At 38.6% G+C, this 25,636-nt stretch overlaps 1 protein-coding gene across 5 annotated transcripts in view; it reads right to left on the bottom strand.

Moving 5' to 3' along the window:
* Positions 1–25,636, bottom strand: part of LOC112151794 (neuronal PAS domain-containing protein 3) — a 263,302-nt gene that overhangs the window by 5,124 nt on the left and 232,542 nt on the right. For all 5 annotated transcript variants that reach the window (XM_024280899.2, XM_024281058.2, XM_024280981.2 and 2 more), the window contains 5 exons: positions 17,345–17,463; positions 16,863–17,056; positions 12,064–12,170; positions 3,986–4,133; positions 3,780–3,895 (listed from right to left, as the gene is read on the bottom strand). In XM_024280899.2, coding sequence (XP_024136667.1) covers positions 3,780–3,895; positions 3,986–4,133; positions 12,064–12,170; positions 16,863–17,056; positions 17,345–17,463 — 684 coding nt within the window. The remainder of the gene's footprint in view (positions 1–3,779; positions 3,896–3,985; positions 4,134–12,063; positions 12,171–16,862; positions 17,057–17,344; positions 17,464–25,636) is intronic.

Raw genomic sequence — 25,636 nt, forward strand, 5'->3', positions numbered from 1 at the left:
GTGGGATTTCCTGGTAAAATAAAGGTTAAATATAAATGAATTAAATAGTTTATTTCAAGCAGTCATGTAAAATAACATCTTACATTATCGATCACAAATAGATCACTTGAAGGAGTGGGAGGAAGCGAACTTATATAATCCCACCCCAGTTCCTTTACATGAATTATCACCATCCGGTTCAGAATCTACAATCATTGATTCAGGTTATTAAGGATCATTAAGATCAGTAATGTCATTCAATTTCAAACATCACAGTATATTTTTTAGTGAACTTGTCTTAGATTCACATCACAGACAAGTCATTTATATTAATCAGTGCCAAAAATCTAAAAATACAATAAGAGAAATAATCCATATTAATGAATACCAGAAATCTAAGCACATTCAGACCAACCAGCACCAAAAATCCAAAACACACCCAGATGATTAATAATCCTCAGACTCACTGCACCAATCAATACAAATGACTCCCCCCGATGATAATTATTAATTATCATCAGAAAGAAAAATCATCTACATTATTCAATGCAAAAAAATCCCAAATATTCTCATTTAAAAAAAAAAGAAAATACGTGCAGATTGTTTTCATTGAAGATCAGTCATAAGTCATAAATCACACTTTCGGAGAAAGTAAAAACAAATCCAAAATATCAGAATCAGTGATACATCACAGTTTAGAAACCAAGTCTAGCAACAGGTTTAAGGCCACGTAATCCTTCTTAATGTTGTTGTTATGACTGCAGACTGTGTTTGTCGGGTTCATTGACCTTCAGCTGGTATCATATCAAGTAAATTGTGCTTGAGTTGTCTGCAGGTCAGCTGAAAATCAGGTCAAAGTTCACCTTCAGAAGTGGTAGGTTCTAGGTGTCGTCTTCTTTAATTCACATTTCACACTTATTTTGTTTAATTAAAGGCTCAGATCCCCGTAATCCCACAGTTCTCAAAGTCTTTCATGCTTTTGATCTCCAGAGGTTTATCCAGGTCCGGTGGACCGAGTGGTTTGACAAAGATCCTGGAGTTCTTCACCCAAGTACCTTGGATCTGTTGTCTCTTCAGTAGGAGTCTAGTGTGTTTCTCAAGATCAGCATAATATTTCGACAGGTGATCATTTAGATAAACAGCCAAACCTTTCAGGTGTTTTCTTTGTTTCATCAGAGCTATCTTGTGCTTTTAATTCACAAACCTGATCATGAACCTGGTTTATCCAAACTCACAGAGGAAGCAGATGACAGACCTCAATAGTATCTAGATCCAAGAAATGTATTTTCTTAAATTTTTTTTAGGCTAATTTAGCATTTAGATAATATTTTAGCTGACTATCAGCTTCAGTGTTTTCAGTTATCAATTTCAACATCTTCAGCAGCCAAATTCAGCTTACAGCATTCACACTAGTATTATCACAGGAAATGATATATATCCAGTTCATTGTTATGTTGAAAAGTTACAGTTTTAATCAAAGCTTAAAAATGTAGTTTTAGAGTGTTTAATAAATGTTTATCCTGTTGGCCCGTGACCTCAGGTGTGTTTTGGCCCCCTGTGATTGAGTTTGACACCCCTGCAGTAGATCATCAGTCTGAAACTCTCAGACCAGCCGGTCTGGAACCAGCAACCATCCCACGTTCAAAGTCCCTTCAATCACCTTTCTTCCTCATTCTGATGCTCAGTTTGAGTAGCAGCAGATCCTCTTGATCATATCTACCTGACTGGATTGATTTGCTTCCATGGGATTGACTGATAGGATCACTCATTTTTGGACAGGTGTGTCTCATAAAGTGGTCAGTGAGAGTAAATTCCTGTTAAAGTCTCTAAATTCAAAGTTCCTACTCTCCGTCCTTCACTCCTGCCTTTCCTTTTCTCTCTGCTGAAGATCTTTCTTCCTCCTCTCCTTCCATCAATCATGTTGGGGGAGGACGGCTGCACTAGTTGACTCAGCTGCTAAAAAAGGGTTTCTTTTATTTAAATGAGGCTAGTTTGATTTAAATATTCTGGAAAAGTTGCAGCTTATTTTAAAAAGTTTCAAACTAGTTAAGCCAATATTCTAGTAACAACATAACATGAATGACAAGTTAAACTGACAATAATTTACATCCTGAGTAAAGCAGATGTTCACCAGTCTGCTTCTGTGGAGCTTTGTGGCAGAAATGACATTAAAATGAGCTCAGCTCGGGGATGAAAGAGCCACATTTCTCATTTAAAAACATTTACGTTATCTCTGCTCTCAGACAGAGCCTTGTTCCTGCTCTCTGTGTGGACGGACTGCATCCTCAATGAGGAAGGCAGGAGGGTGATCGTCTCATTCTGGGACACGCTGGGCCGGAGCGCCCCGGGTGGTGAGGGGGCGGAGACAAGGCCACCTGTGCAGCAGCTGGCATCGAGTCACAGACCCCCCCACAACAGTCGCACCGGCGCAGACAGCATCCAGGATGAAGCTGAAGGGGAGGACCGTTGGTCTTATGTGATAATGATGCTCCATGTCCAGATTTGGGAGGACAGACGAGGAGGTCAGACCTGGAACTGCTCCTCGACCTCAGATGAATGTTTTCTCTTTTTTACAAAACTTTTAAATGAGCCTTCAGCATCTGTCAATCACACCAGGACTCACAGTTTATGCATTTTAAATTGTAGAAATCTAGAGTCTTTTTTTTTTTACTACTTGACAATTTGCTTAATAATTTATCTTTAAATTGCTTTAAGTGGCAATGCTTGATTTACATTTCTTAACCTGAAACTGAAGAAAATAAAACAAAAACAAACCTATTTATCAAACACTACGGCGGGAGTGTTAAACTCAATCACGAGGGGCCAAAATCCAAAACACACTTTAGGTCACAGGCTGAACAGGATAAACATTTAATAAACACAATAAAACTACATTTTAAAACTGTAACTTTTTAACATAGTTATGAACTAGATATATAGCATTACCTGTGATAATGCTAGAGTGGATGCTGTAAGATGAATTTGGACGCTGAAGATGCTGAAGCTGAAATCCCTTAAGCTAATAGCTGAAAACACCATCTAAAATTTTAGCTAAATGTCAAATTAGCCTAAAAAAACAAAGTTAGCCCAAACAGCTGGCATGTAGCTGAAAAAAACTAAACTCCAAAACAGCCCAAAAAAAAAAAAAACCTGAAAAAAGCCTAAATTAGCCAAAACAGCTAGCGTGTAGCTGAAATATTAGCTCCTAAACAGCCTAAAAAGTCTTTGTAAATGAAAAATAGTCCAAAAAGCTAGCAGAATGAATACTTTAAACTTTAAAACTGTAACTTTTTTTTACATAATTATGAATAATAAAAAGGCAGGAATATTATTCCAGAATAAATCAACTTAAACCTTAAATAACTTTCAATATTTTACTCTTTATAAAAATATATTTTGTTAAAATTATACAAGTTAGAAATAAGTGTAAGATAACATCGGGTCATTAATAACAATAATATAAAATGATCTGGAGGGCCGGATCTGGCCCCCCGACCTCGACTTTGACACAGAAGAAGAAGCTGAATAAAACAATATTAATATTTTAACAAAGTGGGAGTGGCTAACAAAAAAACCAGTGGTGCTAAGGAAATCCAGAAGTCTACTTTTTCCAATTCTTCTAAGAATTATATAAACCTGTTCGTCACCGCCAGGCATTAAAAAAATAAAATGGTTGCTATGGAGATAAAACCATCAAAAAAGCTGCAGTTTTGAAAATGTTTCCTCCCATGACTCATAACTGGGCGATTCTGACTAAACCATGTTTACACATCAAAGATTTCTGCTCCTTCTGAACATACCTGAGTTTTCTTTGGACTCGGACTCGGATTCTGAGGTCTCGGATGACTCGGAAGTCTTTTCTGGCAGATTCGGCAGCTGGGTGATGTCAATCGGCGTGTCTTTGTATTCTGGATTACTGCAAAGACCATGTTTATGAAGAAATGATGATGTCATCCCCTCATTACGAGCAGCAGTGTATGGCTGTACGTGCTGGCTTCCTTCCCACCTGAGAACATAGTTGACCCAGATGATGTTCTTCTCGCTGGAGTTCTTGGTATTAACGGCGATGGTGGCACTGGACTGGATCCAGATGTAACCACCGTTCTTCTGGATCCACCGGTAATATTTGGTCACACACTGACCTTTGTTCAGCACTGAAAGACATTTAAAAAAATGAATGAATACGAGTCTCTGGACATTCACTCGTCTCAACGAAGGAGCTGCACAAACCAGAATGACCTGGATGAAGAACGGGAAGATGAGGATGGAGAGGAGAGAAGACATCATGTGACATGTGGAGGAGTGCTGCTTCACTGCTGCTGTCATCAGACAGACAGCTACTCACTCCAGACTCTGTGTGTGGATGTGGTGGTTAAACGGGAAAACATGAAAACTACTCAGTTCCAGAAAAGATTCTCCCCAAATTGCTGATTCGATGTTATCTTTAGTAAAACTCACATTATTTAGCATTTAAAACATGTGTCAAAGTCAAGGCCCGGGGGCCAGATCCGGCCCTCGGGTAATTCTATCCGGCCCTCCAGATTATTTTGTTTTATTGTTATTAATGACCCGATGTTATCTTGAACTCATTTCTAACTTATATGAAAAAATATATTTTTATGGAGAGTAAAATATTAAAAGTTATTTAAGGTTTAAGTTGATTTATTCTGGAATAATATTCCTGCCTTTTTATTATTTATAATTGTGTTAAAAAGTTACAGTTTTAGAGTTTTAAAAATTGATGTCCTGCTAGCTTTTTGGACTATTTTGGCACTTACCGGTACTAAGATTTTTTACACTGTTATGGAGTTTAGCTAGTTTTTCAGCAACACGCTAGCTGTTTTGGCTAATTTGGGCGTTTTCGTTTTTTTAGGCTATTTTGAAGTTTAGCTGTTTTTTTTTTTTTTTTTTCAAAATGCTAGCTGTTTTGACTAACCTAATTTTTTTTTTTTTTTAGCTTTTTAGGCTAGTTTGACATTTATATAATATTTTAGCTGGCTATCAATTTCAGCATCCTCAGCAGCCAAATTCAGCTTACAGCATTCACACTAGCATTATCACAGGTAATGCTATATATCTAGTTCATAATTATGTTAAAAAGTTACAGTTTTAAAGTTTTAAAAAGTTTGTTTTATTGTGTTCAATAGATGTTTATCCTGTTCGGCCTGCGACCTAAGGTGTGTTTTGGATTTTGGCTCCTGTCTGATTGACCCTCCTGATTTAAAATGAGTGACTGAACATTTGAAGGTTTGATGGGTGAAATGTCTTTTTTTTATGCTCAGAACATTTATAGAGCTCATAGGAGCTGTAGCAGCTCCAGGACCTCCCTGCTTCATGACCTTCTCGAGAACATTTGGGCACAAAGAGCACAGACTTGAAAACAGCAACCCGTCCTCTGCTTCCCCCTTCAAATTCAATAACAAGCTACAGCGAGGCCGTCCCCCTTCTAACCTCCAGCAGGAGATTAACACCCCCCGTCTGTTCATTTGGATGTAAACAACTTCATCCTCACCTAACAGTCGCAGGGATAGGCTCCAGCTACTCTCTGACCCTGAAAGCGATTCTGGAGAACACTTGATGATCGCATGCTGCTACTTTGTCATGCAGTTGTTTACCATTAGAAATCAAAAGAGGAAACCACCCATTATTATATTTTGGGATGGGGACTAACATGAATTTTCCACAATAACAAGCACCAGTGTTTTCCAAATGTTATGGAAACTCCACGGTTCTCCGCGAAAGTCCCGCCCACTGACGTCACGGGAGGCGAGCAGTTCAGAATGGACAGACACGCCCCCACCTGTGTAGATTCCAGCCGAGCTGACCTGAAATCAAGCTGGATCAAACTTCTCCCCCAAAAAATTGCTTTATTATTTTTCACAAACACAATAAATAAAATGTATGAGAAAAACAAAAAAGGAGAAAAAAAAGAAAAAAAAAAAAACAGAATTCCAGGAAAATGTCAGATAGACAGCAGGAAGAAATTCTTATACTTTAGGGCTAAAACTCTCATTCTACATTGTTAAAACAGTTTGTTAAAGATTTTTGGGGTTTCCACAGCAAAATGAATCCCATTTTTCCAGATGGAATTTTTACATGATTTTACGTCTAGTGTGTGAATATAACATAGAAAAATGACAAAATAAAGGTAGAGTCACATAGGAGAGGTTGTACTGATTAAAATGATACCAATAAGCAGCAGGTAGTCTTTCAAATAGAAAATACAGAAAATTCAAATATAGACTAAAACTGAGTTTTAGGCTGTATAGTTTCAAAGGGTTAAAAATAAATGTCTTAAATATGCAATTTTGTGTGTGTTTTCATATTATGATTATTTGCAGATAATAAGTGGCTGCTAAACTAAAAAAATAAAAGAATGGCAATTAATTTTTCCAGATATGCAATAAATTAGTTCATTTTTTTAATCAATTCCCGTCCCTAACTATTAAAGATCGACATGCTGGTTGGATTCCTCTCTAAATTTCTTATCCGCAGTCAAAGTTCTGTCCCCACAGTTCCTCTCCAGAACAACTGCAGTGCTCAGCCTTGTCCAGCAGGTGGCAGTGTGTCACTGCAGCAGCTCTGGGCCCCGAGGGAGGCCCCCACCCCTGCCCCACCCTGCACTGTAAAGCTGGTAATAAATTTGGCTAAATTAACCACTAAATGGTTATCTCAAGCAATATGCATGGGCATTAATCAGGAGCAGCTCAAACAGAAACAGAGATGAGAAGTGAAGGCCACTAAATTCATATCCCTGTCTTCTATTTAATTATGGACACTAAATAGGTTTCTCCTGACAGAGAAGAAAGAGAGAAAGCGCGAGGTGATTTATAGAAAAAGAAGGCCAGTAATTAAAACTATTAGAAACTAATAGCATTGTTTAGGCTGACGTCCCTGGGGCCGCACTAATTGACTTTGTCGAACTCATTTCTTCTCCGTCCGCTCTCGCACACATGCAGGGCGGAGAGAACTTGTTTGCATGTTCAGGCGGCGATGGGAGATCACGTCACCTTGAGGATGACCTTGCTTTGTTTGCATGACAGAGTAAATAACGGCGTAGAGAGCTCACCAGTGCGCTCCCCCGAGAGCCGCCCGTTCAGCGCCTGCAGAGACGTTCCTGTCTGCCAGGACCCCCGTCACCGCTCCCCCATCCCCCAAGGAGCCGCACAGGTGTGGCGCCGCAGGTGTGTGCGTGGAGCAAAGATGGCAGCATTCCTGCACCACTGTATACTCCCAAACTTCTCACAACACGATCTCCAGTCTCAACACACATGAACCTGAGAAGCTTCTGCTGCAATCACCACAACAGCTGCTCCACCTGGTGGCCATTTGTGGCACTGCGCCCTGAAGGTTCCTTACAGAACTTCACTAGATTTAACTGAATGACTGAAAGAGTTAGAGCCCTGCTGAGCCCCCCTCCAACACCCCAGGGATGAATGACACGTGTAACTACATTAACTGTATATGACACAGGACTGCAACCTTTAACAGTAAAAGAGTCATTTAAGCTCGTTTTCTACTGATCAAAACCTAGAAGGAGCGGCATAGTCTTACTTTAGCCTTTAAGAAATTTGGATTTACATTCATGACCTTTTTAAAAAAATATATATATATATGAATTATGTCTATTTTTGGCACGAACAAAAGCTGGAGGTAGAGTTGAACAAACAAGACGTCTTCAGGTCAACAGGATGTAAAAACCTACATAGTTTATCATCTATGTGAACCTCAGACATCAATTTATGAATTTAACTAATGTGAATTAAATAAATGCTAATTAAGTAATCCTTACTTTAAAGAATTGCTTTTTTATTTTTCTTTTATTGTTCTTTTTCCCCTCTTTGTCCTCAGCAGTCTTACTCTGCTGGGTTTTGTTATTTTAGTTTGGATCTTGGTAGTCTTAGTTTTCAGGCTTTGTTTATTTGTTTTCTTTAGGTAGCTTTGGTTAGACAGTGATTATCAGGAGTTGCTGACTCTGACGGTCGACATGTCTGGATCAGCAGTCTCCATGACTTATTTTAGTTTGGTCAAGGATCCACAATGGAGAGAGAAAAGAGACATGTGGATCTGGAGCTGCAGGTTGCAGAGTGACTCCTCCCCCTGGTGTTCCAAACAGGAAGTAAAACCTGTGATTTTACAATACATGTTTAAAACGCTTGATTGCCAGATTCTGAGCTTTCTTTCCAATGGTAGGGGTGTGGCCTTCCAACAAGCTCACTCATGATTGGAGAGCGTGGTTGCCATAAAAATGTTGACTGACTAGGACCAATCACTGCTTACTGATGTCGTCTGGTTCCAACATGGTGACGCCCATATCGTGAAAAAATGGCGACTGAATTGACCTAATTTGGTTGGGGCCAGAAGCAAGTCAGTTTCTTTAGATGATGTCACACTCACTTTGTCCAGTTCTCCTATACAGTCAATGGTCTAACTGATCTTTCATCCATCACAGCTTCACCACAAATTCAGATGAACTTTATTGAAAACATGCACAGTTTGTTTTCAGCAGTTTGTACCCGATAAAACTCTGCTTTTTACCCCCGTCTTGGGACAACTTCAGACTATGATAGTACAGACTGAACAGACATATTCTGACCGTAATTATTACAGCTCTAGGAGTCAGTAACGCACCGGGACTGAGGTAACCACCCTCATCGATTCTGATTGGTCCTTCGTGTTAGCCCCGCCCCAACACGCCAAAACAGGGCCAAAAGTTTTGAAACTGAATTTTTTTAGATTTGAAAACAAAAAAAGTTTTAAAACTGAAAATTTCAGGTTCGAAAAGGAAAAAAAAAAGAGTTGAAAGTGAAAAAAAAGGTTTTGAAATTGAAAGTTTAAACTAAATAAAAAGAACATTTAAAGATGAAAATAATTAAGTTCATTTTAGAATAGGAAACAGTTTTTGACATTTTCCATTTTTTAGGCCAAAGACCAATATTTTTTCTAAATGTTTTATTTGGGTTCAAATATTTATGTCCTTGATTTGGCTCCATATGTCTCTGCCTCTCTGGTTTATCCTGGTTTAGTGGATGAAACTAGGAGAAACAAAAACCACAGAACCGTATCTGTCCTCAGAGCACACACCAGCTGAAGAACTTCGTCAGAAGAACAAACCAACCCAATGAGATCCTCAGACTTTGCTGTTAATCTGTAGAAAGTCGTTTGGATTTAGCTGGAAGACGTTTCCCTTTATGAACAGAAAACAGGAAGGAACCAGAAACACGGAGGTTGAGCTGAAAGGGTTTGAGGAGTCAGCCGGCGTGAACATGAAGGAGGTCAGACCTGCAGCTTCTCTCTGCTGTTGCCTCTTTGAGCCGTCCTCCAGTTGAAATGACTCAGTAACTGATAGTTCACTAGAAGTGAACCGGGATGAAGGGAAGGCGGTGCTGGAGGCTCGCCTCAGGCGACACCAGGGACCCAAACAAGAGAGAAGTCCAGACTCTCCTTTTCTCCTCTTTCTCTTTTCCTTTGAGCAGCTCCTGGCTTTAGTCTCACTCCTGAGTGTATCATCTGTGTGATAACACAGTCTCTACCATGACTTTCTGAAACACACCTTTAAATGTCCAACTATCCTGTCACTACACCCCTACAAACCTGTTGGACCAGGACTATGGAGTGATATTTGTGCCGCCATATTGAAAGCAGAAGACACAGTTTTGAGATGAAAATGTCCTAATTTGCAAACAAAATGTAAAGTGTTAAAAACAAAAATTCAGAATTAGTAAATATTTAATATTTGCTTTCAAAACTTTTTTTGCTTTCAAAAATATTTTTTTGCGTTTGCAAAGATAGGGCACAGCACATCTAAAAACATTTGTCCTGAAATTACATTTTTGAATATTAAATATGTTTATTTGAAAATTATTAATTTTTATTCTCAACAGTTTACATCAGGGGTGTCAAACTCAATCGCACAAGGGGCCGAACTCCAAAACCCACCTTATGTCGCAGACCGAACAGGATAAACATTTACTGAACACAATAAAACTACATTTTAAAACTGTAACTTTTTGACATAATTATAAACTAGATATATAGCATTACCTGTGATAATACTAGTGTGAATGCTGTAAGCTGAATTTGGCCGCTGAAGATGCTGAAATTGATAGCTGAAGATGCTGAAATTGAGAGCTGAAAACACTGAAGATGATAGCCAGCTAAAATATTACCTATATGCCAAATTAGCCTAAAAAACAAAAAAAAACCAACGTAGACTAGCCAAAACAGCTAGCATGTAGCTGAAAAATTTGCTAAACTTAAAAATATCTTAAAAAACTAAAAAAAGGCTAAATTAGCCAGCTAGCATGTAAAACAGCTAGTATGCAACTGAAATTAGCTAAACTCCAAAATAGCCTTAAAAAAAATCATAACTTTCAATATTTTACTCTCTGTAAAAATATATTTTTTCAAAATTGTACAAGTTAGAAATAATAACAAGATAACATCGGATCATTAATAACAATAAAATAAAATGATCTGGAGGGCCGGATCCGGCCCCCCGGGCCTTGACTTTGACATGTGATTTACATTTTGTTTGCAATTTAGAAAATGTTGATCTCAAAACTGGGACTTTTGCTTGCAATAGGCGGCACAAATATCCCTCCATACAGGACCCTCCATGTCATGAGCCTGGATCCACGGCACCTGCTGGTTCAGGAGTTTTGTAAACTACTCTGCTGTTCAGTCACCTTAGTGTGACTCGCTCTTTGTTAAGACCACCAATCATGGTAGAAAGTTTCAAATCCTACAAACAAAAACTTACATGATCCACCCTAGATCACCACTGATCCTCTAGCTTCACATTGTTCACATCAGTCCCAGCACAGCAGATGGCAGCATCACTCTTTTCATTGGCCAACCATCCATCAATACATGAAAGAAGACGGTGGAGTGGGTGAAAAAAGAGGTCCTAACCAGGTTAAGTCTACAACTAAAATAGAAGCCTTGTTGACCTTTGACCTTGTGAAGAGGCAGATGCTTAAGTAAAAATAAAAAACATCACTTTTGGCACCTTGTACACACTAAAACTCTTCCAATGGAATCTCATCTATACTCTCCGAACTCATTGAGCTTCACTGGCCGCTCTGTGGGAAAAAATACGGTCAGTAAAGTTTGTCAAATTTGTCGAGCTCGCATAAGTGGAGTTTCCCTGTTGTTGGCCCATTCCTAAACAAAATATTATGAAAACTTAGTCCAGAAATCCCTGGATCAAGCTGAGTAAAATGACAAGAGGAATCAACATGAGGATAAAGTGAGCGTGGTTAACCCTTTAATCTCTGAGGCGTCGAACAAAAACAACTGAGACTTGGCGTTAGAGGATTGACAAAAAGCATCTGTATTAAGGAAATCCAAAAATGTCCTTTTGCTGATTCTTCTAAAAACAAAAGACCTGATCATCAACTGGAAGAGACAGACGGGAGGATGAGGAGAGTGTAGCAGCCGCTCAGGCAGTGACGGCAGGCCAAAAGATGGCGGTGGGTAGCACCCATGGGCCTTCAACACCTCGCCGCTTTAATTTTTCTGTTGTCATTCGTCAAAAGAAGTCTTCTTAACGTCAAACCTTTGATCAGTGGTCTGTAACCTGAGGCTCCGGAGCACATGAGGCTTCTCTATCACTTTATATTGGCTCTTTGGCTTTTATAATTAATGCTAACAATTTAAATAAATATTAAATTAGTTAAGTTAAGCAAATGCCATGTTTGACTTGGTTTTCTTGGATTTTTAACTCATCTATATCTCCTGCAGAAGGAGGATCTCATTGACATTTTATTTTGAAAGGAACTCTTATGTGCTATTATGAAAAGTAAAGACTTGCTATTTATAGAAAAGTGTAAAATGATAATTCAAGTATTGTAAATATTTAAAATCTACATTATATGGCTTTATGGCCACATAAATATATAATAAGCGTTTTTTTTTTTTAAAGGTTGAGTGAGATTAAGCGACTCTTGTTGGGTTTTGATCAGTAATAAACTGGACCAAATGACTCTTTTGGTGTTAAATGTTGCAGAGCCCTGCTTTAGATTATTTCATGAAGTGCAGCTGATACGGTGAGACACGGACACGACGGATGAGAGTACTCACAGTCCAGGTGACACTGCCGGATCCCCTCCACATCCTCAGCATGAATGAACTGGTAACATCTCTTCCCCACAATGTCCACCGGAGTCAGGTCCATGTAGTCACTGATCCTGGAAGGTGGCAGAAACATTCCAGCATGAAGATCTGTTCACGTCAGGAGGAAGTCTGCACCTTTCTAAGATAGAGGAGTTTGGGGAAAAAACTGAAAGACGAACACATGAAGAGAGAAGTTTGTCTCATTCATGTTCCAACAGCTCGAGCTGGAGGGCGATGGAGAACACAACATGAAGCCCAACGGAGGACAGAATCAGGTCCAGATGCTGATACAAAAACAGAGCAGAACCCGACCCGGTGGGACATGGAAGAGAAGCAAGAGGATGTGAAACACAGAAGAACAGCATCAGGTACAGCACCGGTACCGGTCGGCGGCCCGGTGGTTGGGGACCACTGCTGTACAGCATTTGTTCTTCTAAAAGGAGGTAAAAGCCTCTTAGAATAAAAATAGCAGAGACACGAATAGAACTAGAAAAGTTGCAAGTTGCATTACCTGAGATAATGCAAGTGTGGATGCTTTTTACTGAAAGTGTCGCTGAAGATGCTGAACGTTTTGATACTAAGATTGCTGAAATCTCTTACAGTGATTGAGTTTTCACGCGCCGAAACGTACAGAAAGGATGGGGAGAATCACTACAGTGTGAATGTTACAGCATTCACTCAATAAGGACGTGGAAGTTTGTCATTCTGTTTGAGTGTTTGAAGGAGTTTACATTTAAAATCATGCAGGTGAACTTTCAGAAACTAAGTTCATCCCTCTGTTCCAAATGGTTCCTCAGAAATGTTCCCGTCTGAAACGACTCTGAAGGAAAGCCAACAGAAAGAACCCTTGGAGTTAATAACCCCAACAAGTTGAGTAACACACGTCGGCTTTAAAAGGTTTAATTTGAAGCAATTTTCCACAGAACAATTTCCCATTTCCTCCTGATGGATGACGGGGTGGCAGGCGGATAACAGCACACCTTGTTCTTAGGAGGAAAAAATCCCATTCTCTCAGAAACTCATCCTCAAAATGGGACTGTAATGGGAGCAATCCTCGCCCCCCCAGCACAGAGACCATTCCCGCTCTGCACTGAATATCTTCAGCTGCCTTGCATTGCATTGCAGACCCTTCTCCAGTTAAAGGCAATCTGTCGAGTTTCAGCTTCTTCTTTATTAAAAAACATGAAGGGTTATGGTTTTTATTTTTGTCATATGAAAGTCCCCGTCAGCCGGTTAACTCCTGACGCCCGCCTGCTTTATCTGGACAGACGGCGGGGGCACCGGGGGCGCATTCCAGTGTTAAAGCGGGGGTCAGATTCCTCATGAATAAGAAGCACCAACACGGAAAAACAGGCGTTTGACGGTGGAACTGCAGGTGTGAGCATGAATGCAGAAACAGACGGTCAAACTGAAAACAAAGACCAAGACTGATGTAAAAACATTCACTCTGCAGTGATTCTGCTTCATCTCCTTCATGTTTCAGCTGTTTCTCTGACTCTGGAATGAGCGTGAGCAGCTGCTTCACCATGTTGTAGGGTTACAAATGGGTGATGTTTTATGTTAAGCAGATATGAAAGCTTAAAAACCTTCAAAAGTTTTTGATCTGAGAACTTCAGCAAACGTTTTAGCTAAAAAGATCCTTCAGACTTTTAGCAAGTCAGTAAATACTGTATTTTCCGGAGTATATGTCGCAGTTTTTTTCGTAGTTGAGCCAGGGGTGCGGCTTATACTCAGAAGTGACTTTTTTGTATGTTTTTTTTTAAACATAGATAGGCTCATATATTTGTTAGTTTCCTACATGGTTGTCTTTTAGTGTTTTTTTCCTCTAACAGCTGCTAGAGGGCGCTGCATCTGAGTATAAGTATTTCCTACTGACAGCAGCAGAAGAAGAAGTGTCGTCCAAAACAAACATGGAAGAGAATCTGATTGTTTTCCTCTTACACTTTGATATTTTTCTTATGAACATCGTTGTTGTTTTTATTTATTTATTTTTTAGTTACACCGGGATTGGTGGATTTGTTCTGAATTGTCGGACTTTTCTCCCAAAAGTGCGACTTATACTCCGGAGCGACTTACAGACGTGGACAAAAGTGTTGGTACCCCTCAGTTAAAGAAGGACAAACCCACAATTCTCACTGAAATCACTCAAAACTTACAAAAGTAACAATAAATAAAACACCTGTGATGTCAATTAAAGGACACACCTGAGTTAATCATGTCACTCTGGTCAAATAGTTTTCAATCTTTCATTGAGGTACCATCATTTTTAAATAATGATGTTAATCAACAATTCAAAATTGATGGCTGATTTTGATTGTTTAATTTTCACATTTTTTTTATTTATTGTTACTTTTGTAAGTTTTGAGTGATTTCAGTGAGAATTGTGGGTTTGTCCTTCTTTAACTGAGGGGTACCAACACTTTTGTCCACGTCTGTATATATAGTTTTCTGCTTCTTGATTAGACATCTTTTGCTCCTGCGACTTATACTCCGGAAAATACGATACTCAGCTTTTTCGCTTGAAGTCATAGTTTATTAATCACAGTTTATGTTTATTGGGGTGTATGTTGGGGTGTATGTACTGCGATACACATCCTACGATACCATATGCATTACAATATATCCCAAGAATTTTTTTTACAGTTTTCTTAAGAGTTTGACTTAGAAAAAACTCTACCTGAATATTAATGCACCATTCATCTATTAAAATGGTCAAATTAATTTTATTTAATGATCACGACATTAACCACTGCAACCGTGTTTCATTTATAAGTTGTTTTCACTTTAACAAATTCATGCTGATTTTATTCTGGTAAATTAAGAAATATTTGTTTTTAAAGGAAACAGTTAATATTATCTGATTTTCACTGCAACATATTTAAAAATATAAGAAAAAAAATAGAATGAATGTGCCTTAACTAAGAAGGTTTTAATAGCATGGTTAAGGTCGGGAGTTTAAGATGAGAACAAAAGTAAGATGCTAAACTATGTTTGTTCATAAATAATTCTTAAATATCGTCTTGTCAACGTTTTAAATCTATACAAGTAGTGCCAAATGAAATTTTGGGACAAATCGTCAAATTGATTTATCCCTACACCTCTATTTATTGAAAGTCAATCTTTGTATCTATTTTCAAAGTATTTCCAGTAGGATTTTAATTATAATTTTGCCATTTTTAGCCAAAAACGTAAAAACGTGTGTTATATTTTAGAACAGTTTCTGCAGAGTATCAGGAGTTCATTAGAAATTCACCTCTCTGTTGGTGCATAGCATCCCCGCCTCCCTTTCCCATCACCTGAACTGGGCTCTCTATTTACATGCTCTCCCACTAGCTTAAAGCCCCTCACTCCCCCAACCTAACATTACAGGTACAACAAGAACGACGAGCAATTTTGGAGCTATCCAGTCATACAGTTTTGATCCAGATTTAAACTCAGACGAGGAAAACAAAGACGTTCATGGATCTATTTGTCTGCTAATGGATGCATCAGAATGGAGCAGGGAGGTTGTGGCTCCGCCCAGTGTGTTTTCTACATCATGTGTCAAAGTCAAGGCCCGGGGGCCGAATCCGGCCCTCCAGATCCTTTGATTTTATTGTTATTAATGCCCCGATGTTATCTTGTGCTTATTTCTAACTTGTATAATTTTGACAAAACATATTTTTATGGAGAGTAAAATATTTAAAGTTATTTAAGGTTTAAGTTGATTTATTCTGGAATAATATTCCTGCCTTTTTATTATTCATAATTATGTTAAAAAGTTATGCTTTTAAAGTTTCAAAAACTGTCATTCTGCTACCTTTTTGGACTATTTTGGCATTTACTAAGATTTTTTTAGGCTGTTTTAGAGTTTAGCTAATATTTCAGCTACATGCTAACTATTTTGGCTAACCTAAGTTTGGTTGTTTTTTTTTTAGGCTTGTTTGGCATTTAAATAATATTTGAGCTGGCTATCAGCTTCAGTGTTTTTAGCTATCAATTTCAGCATCTTCAGCCACCAAATTCAGCTTACAGCATTCACACTAGCATTATCACAGGTAATGCTTTATATCTCGTTCATAGTTTTGTTAAAAAGTTACGGTTTTAAAGTTTCAAAAATGTAGTTTTCAATAAATGTTTATTCTGTTTGGCCCGCGACCTGAAGTGTTTTTAGGATTTTTGCCTACTGTGTGATTCAGTTTGACACTCCTGTTCTTCCTCATAAACATGACATTTGTCCAGTGTAATTTTCTCGTCTGCTCCTGATTCACAACAATTAGAATAAATAAATACTCAGAAATGCAATTTTAATCTTAATTTTCTTTCTAAATGTCCTTCATCACAAGAACATGTTAAAAACGCCAAAAATACAATTTTCATCAGTGGGTCTTTAAAAGAATTGTTATAATGAGTTTCAATACAGATATTAGCAAAATTAACATTTTTAAGTGTAATTTTAAAATGCATTCAGCCAAATTATCATTTATCTAAACATTTTAGCTGATTATTAAAAGTTTATTTTTGATAAGGATCTTTTTTTCCACTTTTTGTTTCAGCTCAACTTCCTCTGATATTTTAGCACCGACCAGGTAGCCTAACAGTTTAACAAATGACGGACATTTCTTTCAGTTTAATCAAACTTCTTCATTGTGTTTAGAGACCACATCTGTCAGCATTCACAAATAGAGCACTCATTTTTTCTCTCAGGGACAGTCGGCTCTAGTCTGTCCATGAATAAATGAATGAATGATGGTGTGTACGAAGACGTCTCACTCAGAGTCATCCACCTGTTTTCACAGTAGACAATCTTCAGGTCCATGTTGACTCTGGTCACAAACATCTGACAGTCGATGCGGACCTCGTTGATGGTGGGCGGCGGCAGAGCGTGAGCCACCACCACCATCCCCATGATCTGATTGGGCACCGAGCGGCTGTGCGTCAGAGCCATCCGGATCCGCAGACGGCCCGTGATGTGGATCACCTGCAGGGAGACCAAGGTGAGATGTGGAGCAAATTCAGGCACGTTTCAAATGTTTGTTTAATATTCTGTCCTGCATCAGTCCTGGACTGTAATGACCAGAACGTTTTCAGAATCCTTTCTTACTTCAGCTTTGAGTCAAAATCTCGTCGCCACCACAAACTCACCCGTGTACACACTACTGCTAGTACCTGGTGAGCAATAACTTTTAAAATAGTGATCCTGTTGGATCTGTGCACAGAGACCCGTCACGTCTGTCATTGGAGCGGTCTTAGGGTGCATTCGTCTCACCTTATATCCTGAGGATTTGATGTGCACGCCTCTCTTTGTGAGAGTGGACTTCATTCGGATGAAAAAGGATCTTTCCAAGGAGTTATCTGGAGCCAGAAGGCTGGGACTGCTGGACTCCACTGGAAGACAACACACAAACACACATTTGATGTTTTCTGACACCAGAACTATGTTTACAAAAAAATACAATCCGATGGAGAACAGCAAGTTAGTTCATGTAGAGCTCGTGTGTCAAAGTCAAGGTCCGGGGGCCGGATCCGGCCCTCCAGATCATTTTATTTTATTGTTATTAATGGCCCGATGTTATCTTGTCCTCATTTATAACTTGTATAACTTTGACAAAATATATTTTTATGGAGAGTAAAATATTAAAGTTATTTAAGGTTTAAGTTGATTTATTCTGGAATAATATTCCTGTCTTTTTATTATTCATAATTATGTTAAAAAGTTATGCTTTTAAAGTTTCAAAAATTGGCATTATGTTAACTTTTTGGATTATTTTGGCATTTTTTAGTTTAGATTGGAGCTTAGCTAATCTTTCAGCTACATGCTAGCTGTTTTGGCCAATTTAGGCTTTTTGTTTTTAAAGTTTTGTAGCCTGTTTTTGAGTTAGGCTAATATTTAGATGCTAGATGTTTTGGGTGATGTAAGTTTTTTTTTCAAAGTTATTTAGGCTGATTTTGGAGTTTATCTCATATTTCAGCAACATGCTAGCTGTTTGGGCTAATTTAGGCTTTTATTTTTAGGTTTTTTTTTTTTTTAGCCTGTTTAGGAGTTAGGCTAATCTTTACACGCTTGCTGGTTTGGATAATTTATGCTTTTTCAAAAATGTTTAGGCTATTTTGAAGTTTAGCTATTAATATATTTTTATGGGGAGTAAAATATTAAAGTTATTTAAGGTTTAAGTTGATTTATTCTGGAATAATATTCCTGCCTTTTTATTATTCATAATTATATTAAAAAGTTCTAGTTTTAAAGTTTTAAAAATTGGCATTATGCTAACTTTTTTGACTATTTTGGCATTTTTTAGTTTAGATTGGAGCCTAGCTAATATTTCAGCTACATGCTAGCTGTTTTGGCAAACCTTAGGTTTTTTATTTTAGTTTTTTAGGCTAATTTTGTATTTAGATAATATTTTAGCTGGCTGTCAGCTTCAGTGTTTTAAGTTATCGATTTCAGCATCTTCAGCGGCCAAATTCAGCTCAAATCCTTCACATTTGCATTTTCGAAGGTGCTTTATATCTAGTATATAATGTTATCATCATGTCATCATGTTAAAGTTACAGTTTTGAAGTTTAAAAAATGTAGTTTTAGAGTGTTCAATAAATGTTTATCTTATTCGGTCGACCTAAAATGTGTTTTGGATTTTTCCCCTTGTGTGATTGAGTTTGACACCTCTGATGTAAAGTATAAATAAGTGGCAGGGGAACGTGTTTGAAACTCAGGTGAGGTGAAGACATCGATACAGCTAAGATTATATTTGTGCAGAAATGTTCAGCCTCTAAATCCAGCTGGCAGGTTGAGGTCCTCCAGATCAGAGAAGCAGAACAGGATGAACCTGAGACTCCAGCTCTGGAGAAGGACATGAACATCTGTGGAGAAGTTAAATGTGAAGAGTGAAGAGTGGGACCCTTCCACCCCAACATTCTTTACATATTTTATTCCAACATGGACCAACCACAGAACCCCCGTCTGCATTCACGTCCTCTTCCTCCCAGACAACTTTTTCATCATGTGATCCATTATTGCTCCACACCCCAAAAATGCCTTCAGCCTTCGGTCTCAGAGGATAAAAAACATTTTTAATCCACTTTCCCAAAAACATAAAGAAATCAAAGTTATTTGAAGAGCAGTCCTTCCAGCTGTAGCTTTCTAAACCAAATTTGATCCATTTTCAGAAAAGCTTTATGACTTTTCAGTAATTGGGTCAAAGTGTGAAATGCCGCCTGCCAGCTGCTGCTCGAGAAGACGAAGAAAGTTTTCACGGCTCCTCTTCTATTCTCATCTGCTTTTCTTAGAGCCGACTGCTGACGCTCAGCCCAAACCTAGATTCAAAGATAAAGGTCTTATTGACCTCAAATATCTTTTTCTGCTTCATATTAGCACATTTTATTTCACATTTGAAACCCATTCACCTTTTACCTCACAAATGTTTCAGGAACAGCTGAAAAAGCCTCTGCTGATGGACTGTCTATTCAGTCTCCTGGAACAGATCAGATCCAACCTGCCGCCCCTCATGGTTCGATCCTCACCTTTAACAGTAAAGAGTGGAGGTCCGAGGAATACGAGTCCACGCCAAAAGATCCGCCACTTTCACTTTCACAGACTGGCAGACAAAGTCATTTCCTTTGAAAAGGTCATTATGAAATAGATTCATGTTATGGATGGACTGACAGGAGACAACCCGGAGCAGGGAGGAAAACAACAGAGGTCAGGAACGGGTCCAATTCATTTAATAACAAAGAGTCACCACACTGTGTGGAAACACCCCAAAACACACAAAATAACAAACAATACACAAACAGTCCTTTGGGTACGGTGGCCCTGAAGTGACAATCACATAAACCCAAAAGACACTGAAGACAATTAGAAAAGAAAAGCAATTAATAAAAGCTAAAAATAAAATAAACATTTTTGAGATTTAAAACAAAATTCCAGAAACCAGAAAACAATTACAAAAAAATAGATAAAATAAAAGTTTAATGTTTTGAAAATCAAAAGTCATTTCCAGAAATTAGAATTGATGGTTAAAAAACGAAACACAGTAAAAAAATCAGCAAAGATCAGTATTATGGGACATCACTGATTGGTTGTTTTCAAATGCACCTTTAATGTCTGCATACTACTACATGTTTTATGATTAGTATGGAGTATTTCCAGTATCAAGTCTAATCATTGTTGGTTAAAATGATGGGCAAACATCTTCATCCAATCACTAATGTACCATAGTAACGACCTTTTTAATTTCCTGTTGAACTAATGCAATTTTAAATCCTGGAAATTACTTTAATTATCTGAAATATTGTTTTTCTTCTTAACAGAGTTTTGCTTTTTTATTTGTTGCTGAAGCTGATAGCGAGCTAAAATATTAGCTAAATGCCAAAACAGCCTAAAAAACTAAAGAAAAACGTAGGTTGGCCAAAACAGCTAGCATGTAGCTGAAATATTAGCTAAATTCCAAAATAACCTATAAAAATCGTAGTAAATGGCAAAATAGTCCAAAAAGTAGGCAGAATGACAATTTTTAAAACTTTAAAACCATAACTTTTTAATATAATTATGAATACTAAAAAGGCTTGAATATTATTCCAGAATAAATCAACTTAAACCTTAAATAACTTTCAATATTTTACTCTCCATAAGTTAAGAATAAGCGCAAGATAACATCAGGTCATTAATAACAATGAAATAAAATGATCTGGAGGGCCGAATAAAATTACTTGGAGGGCCGGATCCGGCCCCCGGGCCTTGACTTTGACACATGTGGTCTTTTATTAACCCGAGGGGGAAAAATAAAATTAGGAGACCTTATTCCTTTTATTAATGTCTGTATGATGCTCGAGCACAGCCTCCGCACCCCGCAGCGTGTCTCTGTCTGCCAGCATATCGAGCGAGTGAGCTCCGCCGCGGGAGTGAAACCCACCGATCTGTCCAGACGGTGTTCCGCCTTCGCCCCAAAGTGGTCGGATGAGCTCTGCAACCCCGCGGCTCCAGCCAGTTAAGGAATAGATGGAGGTTCAGGACACAAACGCTGATCGAGTCACTGAAAATGTCACATGCCCAAAGCCGAGTTCCTGATTGGCAGATGTGACGCAGTGACCTGTCAAACTTCAGATACAGTGAGGGAAAAAAACTATTTGAACCCCAGCTGATTTTGTAAGTTTGCCCACTAAAAAAGAAATGATCAGTCTATAACTTTAATGGTAGGTTCATCTGAACAGTGAGAGACAACAATGACAAAAAAAATCCAGAAAAATGCGTTTCAAAAAAAGTTATAAATTAATTTGCATTTCCATGAAGGAAATAAGTATTTGATCCCTTTGAAAAACGTGCTTCAGTACTTGGTGGCAAAACCTTTGTTGGAAATCACAGAGGTCAGCCATTTCTTGTAGTTAGCCACAAGGTTTGCACACATCTCAGGGGGGATTTTGGCCCACTCCTCTTTGCAGATCATCTCCAAGTCATTAATGTTTCATGGCTGATGTTTGGCAACTGGAACCTTCAGCTCCCTCCACAGATTTTCTATGGGATTAAGGTCTGGAGACTGACTAGGCCACTCCATGACCTTAATGTGCTTCTTCTTGAGCCAATCTTTGGTTAGCTTGGCCGTGATTTTTGGATCATTGTCATGCTGGAATACCCAACCACGACCCATTTTCAATACCCTGACTGAGGGAAGGAGGTTCTCACCCAGCACTTGACGATACATGGCCCCATCCATCCTCCCTTTGATGCGGTGCAATTGTCCTGTCCCCTTGGCAGAAAAACACCCCCAAAGCATAATGTTTCCACCTCCATATTTGACGGTGGGGATGGTGTTTTAGGAGTCATAGACAGCATTCCTCCTCCTCCAAACACGGCGAGTTGAGTTGATGCCAAAGAGCTCACTTTTGGTCTCATCTGACCACAACACTTTCAGCCAGTCTTTCTCTGAATCAGTCAGGTGTTCAGTGACAAACTTCAAACGGGCCTGTAGATGGACTTTCTTGAGCAGGGGGACCTTGCAGGCACAGCAGGATTTCAGTCCTTCACAGTGTAGTGTGTTACCAACCGTTTTTGTGGTGACTATGGTCCCAGCTGCCTTGAGATCATTGACAAGTTCCTCCCGAGTGGTTCTGGGCTGATTCCTCACCGTTCTCATTATCATTGAAACTCCACGAGGTCAGCTTGTTACCTGTATAAGACCCACCTGGGAGCCAGAGATCTTGCTGACGGATTGGGGATCAAATATTTATTTCCTTCATGGAAATGCAAATTAATTTATAACTTTTTTTAAAACGCATTTTTCTGGATTTTTTTTGTCATTGTTGTCTCTCACTGTTCAGATGAACCTACCATTAAAGTTATAGACTGATCATTTCTGTTTTAGTGGGCGAACTTACAAAATCAGCTGGGGTTCAAATAGTTTTTTCCCTCACTGTATTTACATTTTGTCTGCAACCTCCCAATATCGCCTCACCTCTCAAACCGCGTCACGGGATTTCAGATCGCCTCAATTTGCGTCTGTAACATTGACTTAACATTGAAACCCTCCGCCGTGGTGTGAATACACCTTAGAATCAACATATTAGGAAATAACTAAACTGGAACAACCAGACCAAACACAAAGACACTGACAACTTTAAAACTTCTCCTCAAACAAAGAAACAAATGATTCTGTAGACAGACTCAAGGTGAAAGGGGCGGGATCGTAGAAGGAACCACAGCTAACGTGTAAAAGCCAAACCAAAGATCCAAGGCACAAAGCAGGACAACTATAACGTGTTTTTTTTTCGTTCCCCCCTAAAATATGTCAGATTCAACCATGAAAATCTGCCAGAGAAACTGCCTGCAAATTTTCAAAACAATCTGCTCCATTTATCTGCACATTTTCTCTTTGAAATCACAGACATTGGCGTTAAAGTGTGAAACACACATTTCTGCCTCATTTACACAACTTTTGGTTCCTGCCTGCTTTTTTACAGGGGGGGAGGTTTAAACACACACGCACAAACACACAAACTCGCCCACACAGGCACGTGCACACTCCTGCGCGCCCGGGTCTCTGGCGGATAAAACGGTTTGATCACTGCTGATACATGTTGACAACGTCTAATCTGAAACATTGAAAGAAATGAATTAATATGCAAATTCATCCTTTATAATATAAAAGTCCTTGAAGAAGGGAGGGCTGCTGATTAAGGGAGGGGGCATCGAGGGGGAAGTGGATGAAGAGAAAGCGAGGGGTGAAGGGAAATGATATCTGCAAGCAGCAAGGAGACATGAAACAAAAAGCTGAGATGGAGACTAAAAAGCAAAGAATGGAGACGAAGGAGAGGGAGGAGAAAAAAGACAGAAGTGGAGAAGGTAAAGGTGGGAATGTACAGGTAAAAAACACAGGCGAGGACGGGAAAATGAGGGGATGTAAAGTAAAAAATACATTAGTGTATAAGGTAGAAAAAAGAACATGTTAAGTAAAAAAAGATAGAAGTGTAGAGATAAAATGTGAGAATGACAAGGTAAAAAAACTGAAATATGGGAGGTAAAATGTGGGGATATAAAGTGAAAGACGAAATGATAAAATAAAAGAAAGGTAAAAGACGAGAATGTTAAGTAAAAAAGACAGAAGTGTAAGTAAAAGATAGGAATAAAAGGCAAAAAGACAAAGGTGTAGAACCTACGGCCCACGGGCCGGATCCGGCCCTCCTCCACATTTGGCCAGGCCCCCAGAACACTATCAGAGACGAATCTTTTTCTTTTTTTCTCACACGAGACCCTCGTAGAACGTGACTTTTTGTTCCATCCTTCTGCAGTCTGAATATGACGGGAGAGGATTGAACATTTATTGGTTTAATTTTTAAGTTTTATTTTTTTCTATGAAAATGACAGAAATTAATTATTTTAAATTTGGCTATGTGTGGCTTTCTGGAAAACCATAAATGTTATGTTTGGGCTGTGATTTTTACACTTTTTCTGTTAATCTGCAAACCGACCCCGGCCCCCATCATAGAAGAAAACAGTGATGTGGCCCTCATATATACAGTCAATGTGTGGCTCTCACAAGACAAAGTTTGGGGAGCCCTGGTGTAGAAGGTAAAGGTTGGAGTGTAAAATAAAAAAGACAGGTGTAAAAGGTAAAAAGGTCTGAACGTAAAGTAAAAACGACAAAGATATAAGGAGTAAAAGAAGATCATTTTAAGTAAAAAAGAGATAAGTGTGAGATAGGGATGTAACAATTCGCAGTTTTAAAGGAACAATTTAGATTTATCCTGATTTTCTTTTCTCAATACAATGAATTAAAGGTATTTTAAGACCAAGTATGTTTTCTTTTTGCCCCTTAAATTAAACTGTCTGTTTTCCTACTAACAGTTAAGATTCAGTACAAATAAACTATTACCGTATTTTCCAGAGTATAAATGTCTAATCAAGAAGAAGAAAAACATACATAAGTTGCACTTTTGGAGAAAAGTCTGATTGTTTCAGAACAAATCCACCAATCCCAGCGTAAGTAAAAAAAGAAAAAAAAGAAAGAAATACAAGAATACTAATCTGTTGAACTGTATAAGAAAAATATTAAAGTTTAAGAGGAAAACAATCAGATTCCCTTTCTTTTTTTTTTTTTTTTACGACACTTCTTCTGCTGCTGTCAGTTGCAAATACTTGGAAAGTTGTTAGAGGAAACAACAGCTAAAAGACTACCAGTGTTTAATGGGAAAATAACAAATATATAACCCTTTTGATGCCTAAAAAAAAAGAAAAAACAAAAAAAAGTCGGATAAGTCGCACCCCTGGCTAAACTCTGAAAAAAATGCGACTTATACTTCAGTAAATACAGTATATATAATACTGAAATGATCACAAATTCTTTCATACCAAGTTAATGTTCTGCTCCAAACAAATATTCAATAAACTTAGACCAATAGACCAAATGGACCAAAGATATAGAGAGTGGATACAAAGACATTCTTGGCACAAATAGAACCCCATACGGCCCAGTCACAGCCAGACTCCGCCTTCAGTGGCCCAAAGGTACAATGAGTTTGAGAATCCTGGTCGATATGTTAGTTAAAATGTGATTTTTGTATCAATACCAAATGTGATGTAATGTTGGTCACCACAAAGAGGCGTAGGTTATCACGCTAATATTTAGTGGAAGAGTTTGAGTCGTCTTTGCTTGTTAAGCTTTCTTTGTTCTTGATAAACTCGCACGTTTCCTCTATCATCGCTGTCAAAGTTGTAGTGCTCAGCAAAGCAGATCCTGGACCTCCTTCATGTCGCCGTCTTTCATGCGAGTCTGCTCTTTTACATCTGAACAATGTCTGCATGCAGACACAGAGAGTCAGGAGGAAGAAGAGGAGAGGAGCACTGGAGTGAAATGAAGAGAATGAAAGGAACAAGATGAAGACAGAGGAGGATGGAAAGCACGCGGGGACTCAGAGGTGTTTTCTCATTCTGCTCGTTCAGCTCGCGTTACCGCGGCGTCTTCAGGGACGCAGCTTCTACAAGACAAAGATTAGCGGCACAAAGGCCGCAGGTGTCTGCCGGCTCCACCACAGCCCAACTGTGGGACTTAATTATCTGTGGCAGCAAAAC

Source organism: Oryzias melastigma, linkage group LG22 (assembly GCF_002922805.2).
Source record: "Oryzias melastigma strain HK-1 linkage group LG22, ASM292280v2, whole genome shotgun sequence".
Lineage (NCBI taxonomy): Eukaryota > Metazoa > Chordata > Actinopteri > Beloniformes > Adrianichthyidae > Oryzias > Oryzias melastigma.